We start from the raw sequence: 17,584 nt of genomic DNA, 5'->3' as shown, positions 1-17,584 counted from the left end.
GTAACACAGGGTTGGGATCCAGGATGTCAGGACCACACATATTAGGTACCCTTCCAGTTTCACTCATATTGCAATTTTTCTAGCAATTATTACGCCCTGTTCTATTTTACCCCCTCTCTCCCTCACATTGGTGTCAAGCTGAATGGTTGACCCTGGACAAGAGACACATTGGAAGTTGTGCAGTGGGGACCCTCCTTCACAGTGCCTCTGGGACTTGGGTTGCAGAACATTGTTACATAACATTTACTTTAGAACAATTTCTGATTTTTTTTTGATTGTGAGACGGAGTCCAAATACGTATCTTATTAATTTTTGATCTTTGGAATATGTAAGGCAATTAAATCTATTACCCGTAGAAAGAGAACCACTTAACAAGTAGATAGGAAATATACTACACTAAGCATATTCTAGAAAAATGAAACCCAAAGACATACATTCACACATCTGGCGGTGATTCATAATTGAATATTATTTTCTCTCTAGTTATGATGGTTTACATCAGCCTCAATCCCCAAACTGAAAGTAGCTGAGTAATATTGCTGGCACCATCTCTTTATCCCAGTTCCATATGTGCAGAATAAAAGGTTTAACTATAATTCACTCTGGTAGCATTACACAGGGAATTTCAATGAAGGTGTTGAAAGAAAATAATTACCCACGGAGCCTGAGGCTAGAAGGGAAATCTCTCTCGCTCTCTCTTTTACAATATGTTTCTAATGGCAATGTGCGAGAAGCAGCCGGGAGGATGGGACCATTTTCTTACATGACTGCATCAGTACCTGTCAGAAATGGTATAAATTTGTGAAACTAGAAGGACACTAAAATATTCCCTGATGAATGATATTAAATACAAACTTCCAGGCTTAGGAAATTCACCCAGGAATAGATGAGTAGGGATAATATGTTTCAGATACTTTCGGACTCTCATAAACTCATATTGACCAACAGCGATGGTGAATTTGACGTATCTACAATACGTAGCGGCCAACGCACAATCCTAAATAGAGCAAGCGATGAACACATAGGTGCCTAACAGAGTACAGGGTTTCTTTCAAATATCAGACTAAAGATAGCCTTTGTGACTATGATTCCAAACTGTAGGGTGCAAAACGAAAGCAGAGAGATGATTGTTAAAAATCTTTACTTCCCAAGCCCAACTCAAAGAACTTCTGATTCGCTGGGTCTTGGGCAGTAGGCTTGAATCCGCATATTTAGCAAATACCTACGGTGATTCTGGTGCAGATATCATAAGGATCACATTTCGACTAAGATTTAGGAGAAATTTGGCACCATCATGTGATTGGTTTTAATTGATAAAACCTCTACTCTGTCAAGCGAGACCCTTACTACTTCAATATTTTCATTGGCAATGTGAAGAGAGGCAACTGAAAAAAAGAGAAAAGGTTTACACTAGACAAGAATGCTATGTCAATCCCGTTTTTGGCAGTCACACTGCTATTCTCAAATTTTAATTCCAGAGCCAAAGCAAAAGGCATAGGTCCAAGCCCCAGGAAAAGCTGCGATGTGGGAAGAATTGTTTGGCTTCATGAACCCCACTTCCACTGTGTCTGTGTCTTTGGCGTGAGGAACAAGGAGGGCCCTGATCATCCAAGAATGCCAGGGGCATAAGGCTCAGCCCTCCTCCCCAACATCGCCATCTCCCCCCACCCACTGCCCCCGGGGCACACCAGCCTGCATCCTAACACAACACCATCGCTCCTAACCCTGCCCTCTGCAGCACCCTGAGTTCCAAACAATTTCAAACCAGCCTCCCCCATCAAAACTATGACAGTCTTATAAGGTGATGAGATGAACTAGTTCTTCCTAAGGCTAACACAATGCATGGCAATGGCTTACATGGTTTTTCCTTTCTTAGAACGTTTAGTCCAGCTTCAATAAATGACTCATGATGAGAACTTCAAATCCCTTAAAAGGCTGGTAAAGCAAATAAGCGGACTCAGGAGACATCCAGATCCTGCCGAAATCATACCGCCATGGAGTGAATCATGTCAGCCATCCTCCTCCTCACGGACCCCCTGCCCTCATCCTGCATCTTTCTTTCACCTCCAAACCCACCCAGTGCCTGGGTGCTGCGCTCCCTGCCCTCCCTTCCCTGCCCTCTCTCAGGCTTTGTCAGCCTGAGTAAAGGCACCTTTATTTAAACAGTAATTCCCTTACTATAAATTTAAGAAAATAGGGAAGCTTGGGAACTCTGTAGGATATAAATCAAAGTATAAGGAGGTATAGGAACAGGGGGCTTAAATATGGAAGCTGGTCTGGAAAACACATTAGAGTCTAAAAGAGGCTCTCTTTCTTCACTTTTCTATTCTCACAAGGGCAGAACTTACTTTAAAACCAAGAGGGAAAAAATAACTCTAGAAGCAAAGGAAATATAGAATTTTAGTTTAATTTTCATTTATTTTATTATTGAAGCTTTTTTTTTTTTTACTGTAGCAATTAATAAGTATGTATTCTTACTGGATTTATTAATCAGCCAATTTCTAAATGCAGCCATAGGAACCAGAGGCTCCAGAAGGAAAAAATACTACAAAGCTTCCTATGCTAGATAGAGTGCGGTCCTTTATAATTTAGAACAAAAAGGAGACGCATTAGAGTAATATGACCTTCCTGTGGCTAAAACAGTAGAAAGTAAGGAGATCATTTCAGAGCAATTAGGTGGTTTGCAGTAACCTAACATCCTTCCTTTCTTAAATAAATAACAAACTCAAACCGAAGAACAGCAACAACAACAAAAAAAAGTGGAGCCTCTCACTGCAGTTAGTGCTCAGACTCTGTTCTGTGCTGGTCTCAGTGACAAATGGTAGAATTCAGCATGACTCTGTTGGTTTTTGCTTTAAAACCATATGATAGCTAAAAAGAAATTAAATGATTCAATTCAACCTTTAATTAGATGGCTAATCATTAGGAACCATCACCAAAATATACAGCTGTGCAACTTCTAAATAGCCTTTGGTCCACTACCAACCCATTTCTGACCACCTCACTCACAACCTAATCTAAGGTGCTTAACATGGCTAGCAATGGCTAAGCCAGCCTACTGTCTCTGTATTGGAATGCTTTAACCACACAATTTGTGATTAAAACATTATAGTTTATTAAACATAAAATTCTAGGAAGCCTGTTTCTCAGACATAAAATTTTTTTCAAGTGTATAAGAAATCTGTAACTCCTTGCTATGGACTGTATTGTCCATAGTCGCCGTCCAAAGTTCATGTGTGGAATTCCTACCTCCCCGCCACCACTCCCCCTCCCAAGGTGAGATGTGGGTGTTTGGAGATAAGGTGAGATTCCTATAAGGAAATAATAATGGTTAAATAAGGTCACAAAGGTGAAGTCCTAAGTGATAGGATTACTGTCCTTACAAAAGGAGATACCAGAGAGCACTCCTCTCTCCACCATGCGAGGACACAGCAACAAGGTGGACATTTGCAAGCCGAGAGCATTGCATTTTCCGAGAGCCGGAAAAGAGCTCTCATGAAAAACTGGCACCTTCATCCCTATCTTCTCAGCCCACAGAACTTTAAGAGATAAATGTCTATTGTTGAAGCCCTGCAGTCTGTAATGTTTTGTTATAGTAGCCCGAACGGACTAAGACCCTCCCATTGGTCACTGTTCCTGCCACCTTGTCCAGGACACCCACTCTCCACCATCCTTCCTATTCTCTTTCCTTGCTTTATTCTTATTATTAGCACATGTGATCAATACGTATATTTTAAATTTATCTATTTCCTGTTTTCCCTTGTTAGAATGTAAGCTCTATGAGGACAGGAATTTTTTTGTAGTTTTATTCACCATTGTATCTCCAACACCTAAAAGCATGCCTTATCTTATCTTTGGAGCAGCAACCTTTAAAAAGCTGAAGACTAAAAAAAAAATTAAAAAATAAAAATAAAAAAAAATAAAAAGCTGAAGACTACTGAACCTGGCCTCAGAACTCAGGAAAGACAAACAATAACACATAAAGGAAGAATCCAAACAAATAAAAATTAACATAGACAGATTAATTAAAATTAGAACATAAAAGATAACAAAAATAATAATAAACCCAGTGAAAGAGAATTGTTTCCATGTTGTCTTGCAGCAAAAAAAGTCCTTATTAGCAGCCCATAAATCAAGGTATAATTCTTACCATCCTAGCTTGATGTTTCGTAAGAACAAATTACCAAGAATAATTCATACTTCCAAGAATTTTCAACACACAGTGGTCAGTCTAAGAAAGCAATATGTATTATTTGCTTAGCAGGAGAGTAAATACTTTGAAATAATGGACACAAATCTATTCAAGCATAATAGTTATCATATTTCAATTTATTTCCTTGTAAATTGCTTGTTACATGCTGAGTTAGTACAAAGAATTATAAGAGATAATTAAATGCATTGAAAAATATAAAAAAATAAATGTGGCATATTAGACTACATGATTTTTAACTAAAAATCTTTGGATTGTGAAGGCATCACTTAACTCCCTATTTGAAATCTGGCAACAAACTCACTGCCAAAAAGCATATGCTATATCGAATTAGATCATCATCCCACAGAAGACAGAAACGTGCATTTCTAAGGCATATGTATGTTCAACAACATACTAATATATTTTGGTAACCACTAAATGTCAAACATTATCCATACAGGGTATTAACACATTAATGTTTTCATTAAAAAAGAAAGATCTCTTTCCTCATTACATTACGCATTGATAGAATAGAGAGCTGTCACATAAATTACCACAAAGTAGTTCAAGCTAGACCTTGTAACACTTGAATCATATAATCGGGGGCAAATAACCTTTAAAATGAAAGATAAATGGTAAAATTTAAGGGCATTTAATTTGCATAAATGTAATGTTAACGGTCTTTTCCTGGTTTCATATTTTATGCTTAATTTATATATGTCACTCTATTAGGTCCTCAACACTCTTATAGGTCAGTTTTAATTTTTTCTAATTTTATTTCACCATAATAAGTAATACGGAAGTAGTTTATCATATATAAAAATAAGGTGATCTCATAAAAATAATTCAACATGACCAGAAACATTCTAGCACCAAGACCATATTATTGTTCCTTTGTTAATGCTTGCTTTGAAATAAATATGTATATTTTAGAATCTGGGTGTACAAAACTCATATTCAACTTTGGACACGCAGAACTCAATTCCAATAAATTTTTCCAGGTTAAGTCACTGTGACCTTGGCATGCAGAAGAAGACAGAACAAAGATCGTTACCCAGTGCGTGGTCTTCCCTTACTTGGAAAATAGTATTAACATTCGACACTTAAGTTATTGGCTTTCAAGTTTTATCCACTAAACTTCTACTATAAATACTGAAATGCATTCAAATACACCTGCTCAGACAATACTGTGTCATCTTTAACAATAAAATAGAACAAAGCATCCATTGATTAACTGTAATGAATTTGAGCTCATCCATGGCCCACAATCTCTTACAAATTATAAAATGCCTGCAGTGCATGAATTCAGTGATAGGCTAAAGCTGGACAGCAAAATATCAATTTATACACAGCAAAATATATTTTCTTTCCTTAACTTTCTTTGACTCACCTTTATGTGCCAACATCAATGGGTTATGGATGGTAAATGTTGCCACCATCCACCACTGGGATAGTTTAAATGGACAAAGCAGACAGAAACTCCTTTCTCTAAGGAAATTTTACCTCCACCTGTTACCTCCACTTTTTCTTGGAATGATATTTAAAGAGAATGAAAGTTGTCCTCACTCACTTCAATCCAATTTAGTGATGAAAGGATGTGATGAGGCTTCCTTTAGGACAAAGACTTTTCTTTTTAGCTCATGTCAACCAAAATTGAAATGGCAGGGGAGGTAAGTTATGAGATTCAAAACATGTATTATTCCCCTTCATTTTATTACATTGTCCTACCTATGGTTTAATGTGAAAATTAAGGGCCATATGAATGTTTACCACACATTTGCTAGGGACAGTATATCACTTGGCAGGCAAATTCTCATACAGATGCCCACAAAAATACCCACATGACCAGTCTTTAAGTTCTGTTTTCAACCTACTTTTCAAATTCACTTTAAAGTACCTGGCTCTCTGTTACACTGGTAATTTCAAGAACAGTTCCAATACCTTCAAACTTAACCAGACTTATCTTTGAAAATGAGATTTCTTTGTATCAAATTGTCTGATAAAAATATGAAACCCTGGGTAATTGTACACGATTGAAAATATACGTACAAGCATGAAAGCAACAATTTATACCAGTCACCCTGGCCTATGGTGTTTGTCAATTATGCTGTTGATTTGGCATGTTTATAGATAATCACATATCTAAGTCCTACTCTAGGAAAAGAAAAGGAAAAACATACTATGGAGACTTATCTATCTAAATGAATATAGAGAGATAAATGTCTTACATTATATCGACTGTCTCTGTGAAATAAGAAAGTCCCAAACTACTACAGATAATTGTATTTTAGAATAGCACAAAGCTATTCTACTGGTGGTATTTATTTTCTCGTCTAAACATCATTTATAACAAAATATAAAAGGTGCAACTTTCATACGCTCCAGCTCCAATAAAACGTAAGGTAAAAACAGACTTCATTGGGTTGAAATGCAGAATTTAGGGCTAAGCATTTCTAATATTCAGAGTAAAAAGACTAATGTCAAGAACTTGGTTTCACTGGGATACTTATCTGGAAAATAATCTTGAAGACTTCCTTGCATGGAAAGACATGACGAACAATGCCTTCTAGTTTGTCATTCATTTTTGTTTGACTTAATTTCGGTGAATTTCGTATCATATTGTATAAAGAAACATTTAATCTTAGCGATGTTTAATGGCTTTTTTGGTTTTTTGGAGGGGGAAATGGCACATTTGCTAAGTTGTTTTTATGTATTAGTTACAGATGATCCTGGGTTTTTACAAATGGCTTGCAAATGTTCTAAATCTCTTATGACAAAGGGTTTCTCGGTTTTGCAAGTTGACTTAACAACAAAACAGAAATAAAACACAAAATACCATGGCAAAGGAAATAAATTCAGGTTTTAACTTTCAGTACACTAAAACGAAATGCGTACCGGTTTTTATAAAATAACTATACGGTAACCTACTAAGTAAATCTGTTTACTAACAAAGAGTAGAAAGAACCGCTGGTGAATCTTGACCAGTGGCTATGTGGTTATGAAGTCACATCATACTTAAAGCAGAGGTCATCCGTAGGATCTCAACGCCAAAAGTGGTTGTGCAAAATGCCAGAGAATGGCCTCTTCAGGGCAGTTACTAAGGCAGGAGCTGTATTGCAGGAAAAAGGTCTCAGACTTCACTGTGATCACTGAGTTTGCTCAAATTCTAAAATAGAAGAGGAAGAAATAAGCACATGTTCGACGCTTAAATTGGTACTATAATCAAAGAACAGTAACAGCTGATGCAAGCTGTCCAGCCAAGTTAAGCAGACAGGCATTCTGTGAGGCAAGACAGGATGGTGGCTGCAAGCTCCAAGTCCAAGGTCAGACTGCTGCCTTTGAAACCGGCTCTCTCCACTTACAAATGATATAATTTGCCCGGGCCTCAGTTTCCTCATTTCTAAAAGAGGTTAAATAATAGTCTCTACCTCACAAGGTTGTGGCAAGCCTAATGAACTAATATAGGTAAAGCTCTTAGGCTATTCCTGCAATATAATGAACATTCAATAAATGTATATAATAATAATAGTAATAATAATCAGTGCATTATTATTTTAATTTGTAAATACACAGTGTTGTGATTGAATAGGATAGGGATGACTCTGGGAAGCACCAAATGCTGTTCCAGGGATGAGGAAAAGCAGAATGATTCAAAGTCAAAGAAAATTTTCAGGAAATCAAAGCTCTAGGAACAGCTCTAAAACTAACTATAAAGCCCAGTATTTGGAGGATTACTTTGACACTTCATATCATGGCAGTTCTGGGCTCTGCAAATAATGTTTCCAAAGATGGCAATATGAACTCAGAGTAAGGGTATCAGAGCAGAAAAAAAGCTATATAAGGCTAAATCTGAAGTTTTAGCATTTGACAGAGGTGGATTCAAATTCCCAGGATAGTAGATCCTGGAAGAAGCATCTACTTTACAAGCAAGCAGTTTGCACTTAATAGGTGATCCCTAAATCCTCTAAGCTATGATATTGTTAAAAGACCCAAATTATTAAACAATGTTCATAACTGATCCAAGTAAGGAACGGAAACATTCCTTTACCGTAGCAGAGGGCTCTGGGAAGGGGAAAATTGTAATAGGTTTTAAATACCAGTGGGGTGATAAGCTAATACCAAAAAATGCAAAGCCTTTGATTCTACATTCTAATTTGTCTAATGACTCCTGCAGGCCAGCTTGCATGGCTCACCTTATTTGAATAGATGTTACTTAACGCAGCAGATACTGATTCAAAAGAAATTGGTTTCTCTGAGTCTGGGTTTCCACAGTACTTCACGGCTTTCATCAAGGAAGCTACGAGAAAACATAAGTAACATAAGGACAGATGGAACAGCAGAAGGATCACATTCAAGGTTAGCCCGGAATCTTCCCTCACCTGTGCAATGGGCTAACGATACATCCACACTCCTGCTCTTACAGTCCATGTAAACCTGGAAGATTTAAAATGGTATATTCATAATTAATTCAGGATAGCAGGCAGGAAAGGAAAAGATGGGCTGAAGATGAAAGGAGAATTTCTAGTTAAAAACAACAAAAAGCCAAAGTTTATGATGTCAGACCACCAGAGGGAGGTATTGCTACACAGTCAGGCGTACCCCGCAGACTTCGCCAGCCCGAGATTAATGCAGCAGGGTATTTACCTTTCCTGCAACTAAGTCTGGCCCCCTACATTTTCATGTAATAAATGAAACTTCTCTAATAAACATTAAACACATTTATTTCCCTATAAGATGACAGAAAGTTGTTCTCTTTTACTGGAAGTCGAGGACCCATTTATAAAGTGATGAAAACTGCCGACCTACTGCTTAGTTTAATATTTTACAACAATCTGCACATATTCATGGACTCTCAGATCCCATCGGTGCATGGTAAGCTGAGAACCAAAATAATCGAAGCCAAGGTGGATCGCCCAACTTCTATTTTTTTTTTTTTCCAACTTCTATTTTTAAAGGTCCTGCAAGATGAGGGATCCTAACTAATTTGCTTGACATATTCTAGAGTCTTGCCTTATTCACATCCTAGAAGATACCATGTAGGGACAACTTACTGAAGGCCCTGATTTAAATTCAGAGCAGAAAAAAAGCTATATAAGGTTAAATCTGAAGTTTTCGCATTTGATAGAGGTGGATTCAAATTCCCAGGATAGTAGATCCTGGGAATCTAGGACTAGATGGATCATGACTTGATCAAAGTCAACCCATGAAACTCAGTGAAAATAAATTGAGAAGTTTTATCAACAGTAGGATGGATCTGGTTATGTAATAGAGAAGTATCTCACATATAAAATATAGAAAGCATTTACACAACACTCCAAATGTTCCCCCTTGTATTGTTCCTGAAGTAAGCAGTTATGTGTGAGAAGAACTGCAAAATAACAGGAGATTACAAAATAATTACAAAATAACCCACTCTGAGCATGAATAAACAAGCACACAAACAAACAATACACGGACTGAGACTTTGCCAAAATGAATGGCTACTGTTTTTATAAGTTAAAAGGATTAATTCAAGGTGACTGCTCAGTGTTTGACTTTTTCTCAAGCTCAGGAAGCACAAACACATTGCTACAGGTGGCTTATCGATATTGATAAACGTAATCTCCAGTTCTTTGACCTCCCCAGTGTCCTAAAGAGAAGAATAAACACAAGTCACTCCATTTCTTCAACCTATAACTCAAAGGGGAATGTGGGAATGTTCCTAACACTACAGTGACTAAGGAAATAATCCAGAAATGTTAGGAAGCGGGAAGACATTCATGGCTCCAGAGAATCTGTGGCTCTTTATCTGGACCCTCTTTCAGTGGCTGCAACTAAAAAATTATTATTAGTCACAATGATATTACTTGCATCTTAAGAAATGACTTTTGCAAATTAAAAACAAATAATAAAAGCTAGAATTATGAGTACATATTAATTTCTAGAAACTTTGTTGTGTGCTTTCTTTGCAATACATCATTGCTAAGCTTCATAACTTGATGAAGTGGGTATGTCTACTGCCAGCTTACAGAAAAGCAAATACTTAAGCCTAGATCATGGAATTCATTATACCGCTACTATTTGGACCCAGAATTTATCTATCTTTAAAGCCAATGTTCTTAGTATACATCATAATTTACTGTAACCATGATGAAATAAACCAAATAGTAATATGGAAATTTAAAAAGGGCAAATTGACACAAAATTGCTGGTGAGACAAAACACCAAGCCATGGGCAAACGTTATTTTCTGCTAATTTGAAAATAAAATGCATCAGTTGATTTATCCCATAATTCTATTGTGTATTTTAAAACTGTGAAGACAAATGGAAAGAAGAAAAAAACAAAACAAAACAAAAAACTCTTTCTCAACATGCTCAGTACCTGAATTATTTGGATTCCTCTGGATTTTCAACTTCTGATCCTAAACTCAATGGGAATAAGTAACCATTTCCTCCTGTCTACTAACTCTAATCCCGATTTGCAATATAAAAAGAGAACAGCTAGTGAACATTTGAGAATATTCAAAATAAATGTGAAATACAATCAAACAAAAACTGTATATCTTGGTCTTTTCCAGTAAATGGACAATCCTAATCTAGTGTTTTCCAAAATATGATCTTGGACCACTTGCCTCAAAATCACTCGTGGTTGTTTAAATAAAGATTCCTGGACCCAAACCAGGGCCCAAAAGACTGTGTTGTCGAAGAGCACCCCAGGTGAGCCTTCTGCACATTCACTGAGGAGCACTGTTCTAGATCCTGGTGACACAGAGGAAATAGAAATACGGAACACAGGGAGCCCTCCCATGAAGAACTATCTGTCTACAGTCCAGATTTAGATACAAGAAAATATGACATATTTAGGTTGAACTATGCCAAATTGTGCAGTCTTTATAGTGAGCAACAAGAAAACAAAAGCATATTATATAGAAAAAAGGGGTGACATACCCAAAATAGCCACTAGACTGAAGTCCAGGATATTTAAAACTCAACTGTTTTTGCATTTTTGCTTTCTAATTATCTGCTCATACTGAAACAAAATCACCCCCTCATTTTTATGAGGTGAATACAATGCGATCCAGGAGGGTTAATGAGCTCCCCAACACTTCATGGCTAGTGTGACAGGACTGGGACCACGTCTGACTGTCACACACTGAGCAGCTTCCCCTCCCCATCTTCTCATCCCTATCTTCGTAGGAAAGTGATAGGAAAGTTGACCTTTGTGCTATATTTCTTGTTTTTTTTTTTTGACCCTGCACTATCTTGAATTTGGAAGGTCAGACATTTCTGATTTATATTTATAAATAGCACAGTTACACAACACCACAGAAAACAACCAACACTTGCAACGTGAAGCCCTTTAGAAACTACTGATCTTCCCTCTTTAAAAGTCTATTTCCAATTTCTGCTTCTTGCCCTGACGAGTACCTAACACAAGACTATCCCCTCCTCCATAAATATGTAGGCAACCGAACAAAGATACACAAACTGTTTTCAGACAGTGGGGACAGGGAGCAGAGGACCGAGTCCCCTGAGAGAAAGAAAATCGATGAGACAAGCTCTCTGAGAGCTCAGCTTTCTGCACAAAGCAGCTTCTGGGCCAGAGCGTGATGGACGCCTGAGTAAAATGCAAGAGCTTCACTGAGCTGAGCAGACGGAAGACAGTTCAGGAAGGACTGGGTGGGTGAAATCCGTGGGAGAGAGTAATGGAAATGAGGGAGATAAGCAGAGAAAGAGCTCCAGAAATTGTTCACAGGATTTTGATTACGTTTTTGGCAGAATAGAAAGCCACCCATGCGGGAGAGTGTGCGGTGAGGATAGAGAACCCGTGGGGAGCAGACACCCAGACACAGGTAAGCTGAGCTCCGTGCAGCAGAAGCTGGTGGAGGACTAAGGATGGTTGAGGAACAGATGCTGCTCCATCCTCAAGACCCTCCCCAACAAATTTAAGACACTGAGGGAGAGAACAAAGGAGACCTAGTTGACATGGTATTTATTGTTGACATAGCATCCCACCCCCCCCCCAAAAAAAAAAAGTAGAGGAAAATATGCCAGAAGTGTCTGAGATTTCCTTGAATTGGAAAAATTAGGTGTTCTTCCTTCTGTGGAAATGTCTTGTAAGCTACATTTATTTTAAAGAAATAAGCAGTTTTATTTTTTGCACACCAGGCCCATGGAGACACCATGGAGATCACAGAGTAGAAAAGTAAGCCCCATCACCCAACAGAATGGAGAAAAGTGCCTGCACTGGGGACCATTTGAGGGATCAGATATGGTATCTGGTCAAACTACACCATCCATGGGGGTAAGAGAAACCATCCTGCCATCACCAGAGGCACTTTCTCACGGAGGGGACTCTTCTTCCCAGAAGCCTGTATGCTGACTGCCCAGCATGTGCTATGCCCACCACATCTCAAGCCTGTGTCCTGTTCTCTCTGACCAGCCCATGTGATTACCCACCACCACCACCCGGGCCCCTACATATACACACCGGAAGCTTGATGGGATCTCCTGCAGAGAATCTATGGCAGTGGGAGGCCTAAAGTCCTATGTCCTCTGGGGAGAATGGGTGAGGTGGGTACTGAAACAGGTGGAGTCAAAGACCCCGGGGCTGAGAGTAGTTGGTGAAAACTCCTGTTGACCAAAGAAAAGGTTAAGAATCAGTCCAAACACAAGCCATGTAAATACCTCAACAAGCATGGAGACTCCAGAATAGTCAAAGAAAGTTACTCCGCTGCAATCCAGGATTAAAAACCACTTCTCACTTGGGCATGGCTGTGAAGCTTCCTCTGTAGGAGAAGCAGAGACAGACGTGAGTTAGGGAGAGTTCTTCGAGATTTCTGCTGCTGACTTGGTTGACTGGCAGAAGGCAGCGGTGACCTCATGTTTAACAAGACTAATTCCAAACACTTTTCAGTTTTCATATGTTTCATTTAATTACTGATGACTTCTGAACTCTAACTTTTAATCATTTGAACGTGACTTCAGGTAATTATTACAAAATTCAGAGGGGAAGAGGGGATGGATGGGCTAATGACCTATCGTTCCACAGAGACACAAACTGATGAAACTTGGCAATCATCTTCAATGATTTTGAAAGAATATTCACAAGACTGCGCCAAAGACAGACTCGAATTGAGGCCTCTAGGCATTCTCAACAGCACTCTTTCCACTCTATCCCACTACTCCCTCCAGGGATATGCCCAGAGGTAGAGCCCTGTTTTGTGATGTCTGAAGCTTATAGTTTGGAGGTCACATTTCAAGGAAAAGATCTCATTGCTGGGGCTTGTCTATTGGGCCTGGAAGGGAGCTGTGTGAGAGACCCTAAAAACTAAGTTTTAACTTGTTCATAGAAAATCTGCCTCTGAACTTACCGAAGGGGGAAAAAATTTACTCAGGACGTCATGAACCACGAGCTCTTATTTGCTGATGTCTTTATGGCCACAGTTCCCTCATGTGCAATGACTTATTTCTAAGCAACGATAGACCATGTCCGAAGTCCCTCTAAGGAGTGATATGGCTCTCCGGCCACGTAAGAGAAGATTGCTTCACTGTTAGTAGGCACAGTCTATCAAATAAACTTCAATCCATGAATGATTATGAAATTCTCTGAGGAAATAAATTCTTAATTGGAGTCATTTTGCTATTTAAGATCCCCGTGGCATTAAAAAGGGCACGTGATGTAACAAGCCCTGGATGTTACATACAATTGATGAATCACTGAACTCTACCTCTGAAACTAATAATACACTATACGTTAATGAAAAAAAATAAAAATAAAATGCCCATGATTTTCCCCTATGGTGGCTACAAAAACGTGGGAATATGGTTGTTTCTCAGTTAGCCCTGGAGGGAAGTGTAAGGGAAATTATGTATTTTTAAGACTGCTGCTTAAAGATAAAAAGAGGTGAGTGGACAGAATGAACACCGAACATTTACTTATAGCAATAATTGTTAGCAAAAAAGAGAATTGCTACCAAGTAATTTTTAATATATTCAAAAAAAGGTATTCAGGGATAGGATTTGTTTCCAAGTTTCACCTTTAGATCTATATTCATATTTATTACATGAAATAATAACTATAGAGCACGGTCTCAGTTCAGGGAAACTTTTTAAAACATACTTATTCAAATGCAGTTCCCACTGCAAGGTTTCAACATTGTAGTGGGTGATACACATGTAAGGAAAATACTCTCCATTGTTTCTAGGAGCCCGTCTCTGACTGCCAAGGATTGGACTGGCAGACAAATGGGGATTTATAAGAAGCAAATATCTCTGGAGTGATGGCTCAAGGCTTCATGCAAAAGTAGCCTTGTAGGATGTGGATTCCAAAAAGTAGAAATGATTCATTCTGAGTACTCCATATGGGCAGCTGTAAATGAACACTGATGGTATTTGAGATTTCAAACTCCTCCTTCTCCCAGTCAACCAGCATATATTGAGGACCTACTGTGTGCCAGGCACTCCACTAGTTCCTTCTGCTTTCCTGTTTCTCCCACAGAAAGGAGGGCTAAGAAGTTAAGAGTAGGTTCAGGCTCTGCTTCCATTGGCCCCAAACAGCAAATTAGAACTTTAAACAAAATTTAAACTTAGCTCATAACTTAGCTCATCCACTGACCGCTCAGTAGGAATCATTATCAATCACTATTTGCCTAATTAAACATGGGACCTACCTCTACAAATGCGTAAAGGCTCTTATTTATGCCCTCAGATAGAGTGTGCCCTGCTCGTTATCACAGACAGGAGAGGAATAAGACCACAGGAAAAAGAAAAAGCAAAGCAAAGGTAAAGAGTAGCATGTTGATTGACACTTATTCCTTCTATCTCTTAGTCCCCATAAATACACATGCACACATACTCATATAGACACACACACAGGTGAGCACTATAATAACTGGTGTATAGATACTGTTATTTCATTTTGCTTAGAGCTACAGAGATAGAATTACTAGATCAGTATTAAAAGAGTGGCTAAGAGATTTGGCTCATTATTTGATTCATGACATGTATTTCCTTGAATACTTTTTAAGATTCGTAAGCACACTTTTATCCAATTTGAACATTGTGTTATATTTTCAGAGTATAAAAGTCTCCTGCTAACAATTAAATGATCAGATAAGCTTTCTTACAAATGTTCGATAATTCATGATATACATATATAAAATATATATAATAGATTAGGCATTTTCTTACAAAGTTAAATATAAGAAGTTTTATTAGTAAGACTGATGTTTGCAATTTACCATGGAAATCAATATTTAAATGGTTCCTATGCAGATACTTTTGAATATATCTGTCATAGAAAATAAAATTTATGTGATTTCTTTAAAGGCAGTAGTGAGCTGGAGCCAGCTCATACCAGCTCCTTTTTTTTTTTTTTAAGATTTTATTTATTTATTCATGAGAGACCCAGAGAGAGGCAGAGACACAGGCAGAGGGAGAATCAGGCTCCCTGCAGGGAGCCCGATGCGGGACTCGATCCCAGGGCCCCGGGATCACAACTTGAGTAAAGGCAGATGCTCAGCGACTGAGTCACCCAGGGGTCCCCATACCAGCTCTTTTGACAAGTCTTCAATATGTCAATTGTTTCATAGCTTCTTAACTCCATGATTAATGACAGAGTGTTGGTGTTTGGAATCAGTCATGGTAGAAATATTTTACACAATGGAAATGGGCAAAAACTACTAGCAGTGCTTCTCCACCAACTTACCTCATTGCCCCCTATTCCAAGAGTTGCTTGTTAAAGATTTACCAGCACATCACTGTCTAAAGGTGGGGAATGTTGTTAAACATAAGGAACAGAATAAATGATTTTTAAAAATCCAATGGCAAAAAAAAAAAAAAAATCCAATGGCTTTGACAAAATACATTTCTTAAACCACTGGCATCTTTAGCAAGAAATCTTAAAATGATGATGACTCAATTTGATATCAGAATTTCTATAGCTCATTTTTCCATCCATACAGCACCATTCTTAACAAATGACATATATCTTTTACAAAATAGTGCATATTTCAAAATAAGCTACACTTAAATTCTTAGTTCAAGAAATTCAGTAGAAAAAATAACTTTAATATTTAATCCCCAAAATTTAAAAAAAACATTAATTTTTCTGAGATCTTTAAGCCTCATTCTTTATTTACTAGGAAACATAATTGTCATTGGTACTATTTACAAAAGAGGTTTGGAAAAAATTAATTTTAATATGAAAAAATATTAACAATTGTTTTATTTAGAAATGTCAAAAAATGTCAATTCATTATTTTTCCTGAAAGAGGCCACATAAATTATGATCTATAACTATTAGAATATGGCATGAGTTCTATCATCCCCATTCCTTATCCAGACAAACATGGCTAACCAATCACAGTACTTTTTCCGCTGAGGTCAAAGATCTTAGAATTTTTATCAACTCACCACTTCAGGAAGACACCAGGAGTTTACAAGAAATTTGTATTTGTCAATCTGAACTCATTACTACAGTGCGAAAACAATCTATTGAGGTGTTATTTAGAGGAATTGATCACTGGAGCTAAATTACCAGAAAACGGTGGTAAAAGGTACAGAAAAATTTTTAAGAAACAGTTTTTTTTTCTTCCCTAACCTATCATACTTATTTCACTTGTAAATTGCACTTGTCATTCTCTATATTTTCTTATAGTTATTTCATAATGTATCAATAGACTGCTAACTATAAAAATGTTTGGGTTTTATCATAACAGTACAAAAATTTCCCTTCTATTGTCTCAGTGTGCTTGCTTTGTCTTTCATTTTTACACTCAGTTTCCTCTTTCTTGTTCCTTTAATCAAAATAGGGTATATTTTCATACCATCTAAAATGAAAAAAAAAAAAAGAATTGTTCCCATGGGATGCCTGGGTGGCTCAGTGGTTGAGTGTCTGCCTTCTGCTCAGGTCATGATCCTGGGGTCCTGGGATCGAGTTCTGCATTGGGCTCCCTACAGGGAGCCTGTTCTCCCTGTGCCTGTGTCTCTGCCTCTCTCTCTGTGTCTCTCAAGAATAATGAATAAATAAATAAATAAAATCTTTAAAAAAAAACAGAATTGTGCCATGTAGTTATAGATAATAATTTAAGTAAGCTATTTTAAGAGGAGCAATTAATGATGTCTTTTCCAAATAAAAAAGACATCTTTAGTGGTAAAGTTACCAATTCACTGAAATGAAAATTTAAATACAATGGACACTTCTGAAATCTTTCCAAAAATAAGTGAAGTTTTCTTTCACACAGTACCCTCTCAGCTCTACCATTGTACTGATTTTATGGCTATAACCTTGTGTTCTAAGCTTCTAAGTAAATCAACCAGTGTAATAAAAATCACATTGTCGTAGAAAAGAATAAAGTGAATTCACAGCTAATATCCTGCCTTAAGCAAAATGAGGTAAGCTTGGAGCA

General features: G+C 37.6%; 1 protein-coding gene and 1 long non-coding RNA gene across 2 annotated transcripts in view; both read right to left on the bottom strand.

The window, feature by feature from the left end:
* Nucleotides 1-779, bottom strand: part of LOC125753998 (uncharacterized) — a 28,935-nt gene extending 28,156 nt beyond the window's left edge. The window contains exon 1 of the long non-coding RNA XR_007407143.1: nucleotides 656-779. This is a non-coding gene — a long non-coding RNA (uncharacterized LOC125753998). The remainder of the gene's footprint in view (nucleotides 1-655) is intronic.
* A 3,529-nt stretch (nucleotides 780-4,308) lies between these two features.
* The window catches only part of SLC26A7 (solute carrier family 26 member 7), a 112,877-nt gene continuing 99,601 nt past the window's right edge, over nucleotides 4,309-17,584 (bottom strand). Inside the window, exons 16-19 of the mRNA XM_025433614.3 lie at nucleotides 12,861-12,961; nucleotides 8,572-8,626; nucleotides 8,386-8,489; nucleotides 4,309-7,358 (exon numbers count right to left, since the gene is read on the bottom strand). Coding sequence (XP_025289399.1) covers nucleotides 7,323-7,358; nucleotides 8,386-8,489; nucleotides 8,572-8,626; nucleotides 12,861-12,961 — 296 coding nt within the window. The 3' untranslated portion in view covers nucleotides 4,309-7,322. The remainder of the gene's footprint in view (nucleotides 7,359-8,385; nucleotides 8,490-8,571; nucleotides 8,627-12,860; nucleotides 12,962-17,584) is intronic.

The sequence above is a fragment of the Canis lupus genome, chromosome 29 (assembly GCF_003254725.2).
Source record: "Canis lupus dingo isolate Sandy chromosome 29, ASM325472v2, whole genome shotgun sequence".
NCBI lineage: Eukaryota > Metazoa > Chordata > Mammalia > Carnivora > Canidae > Canis > Canis lupus.
The sequence above is the reverse complement of the archived record's forward strand: the minus strand, read 5'-3'. Positions and strand labels throughout refer to the sequence as shown.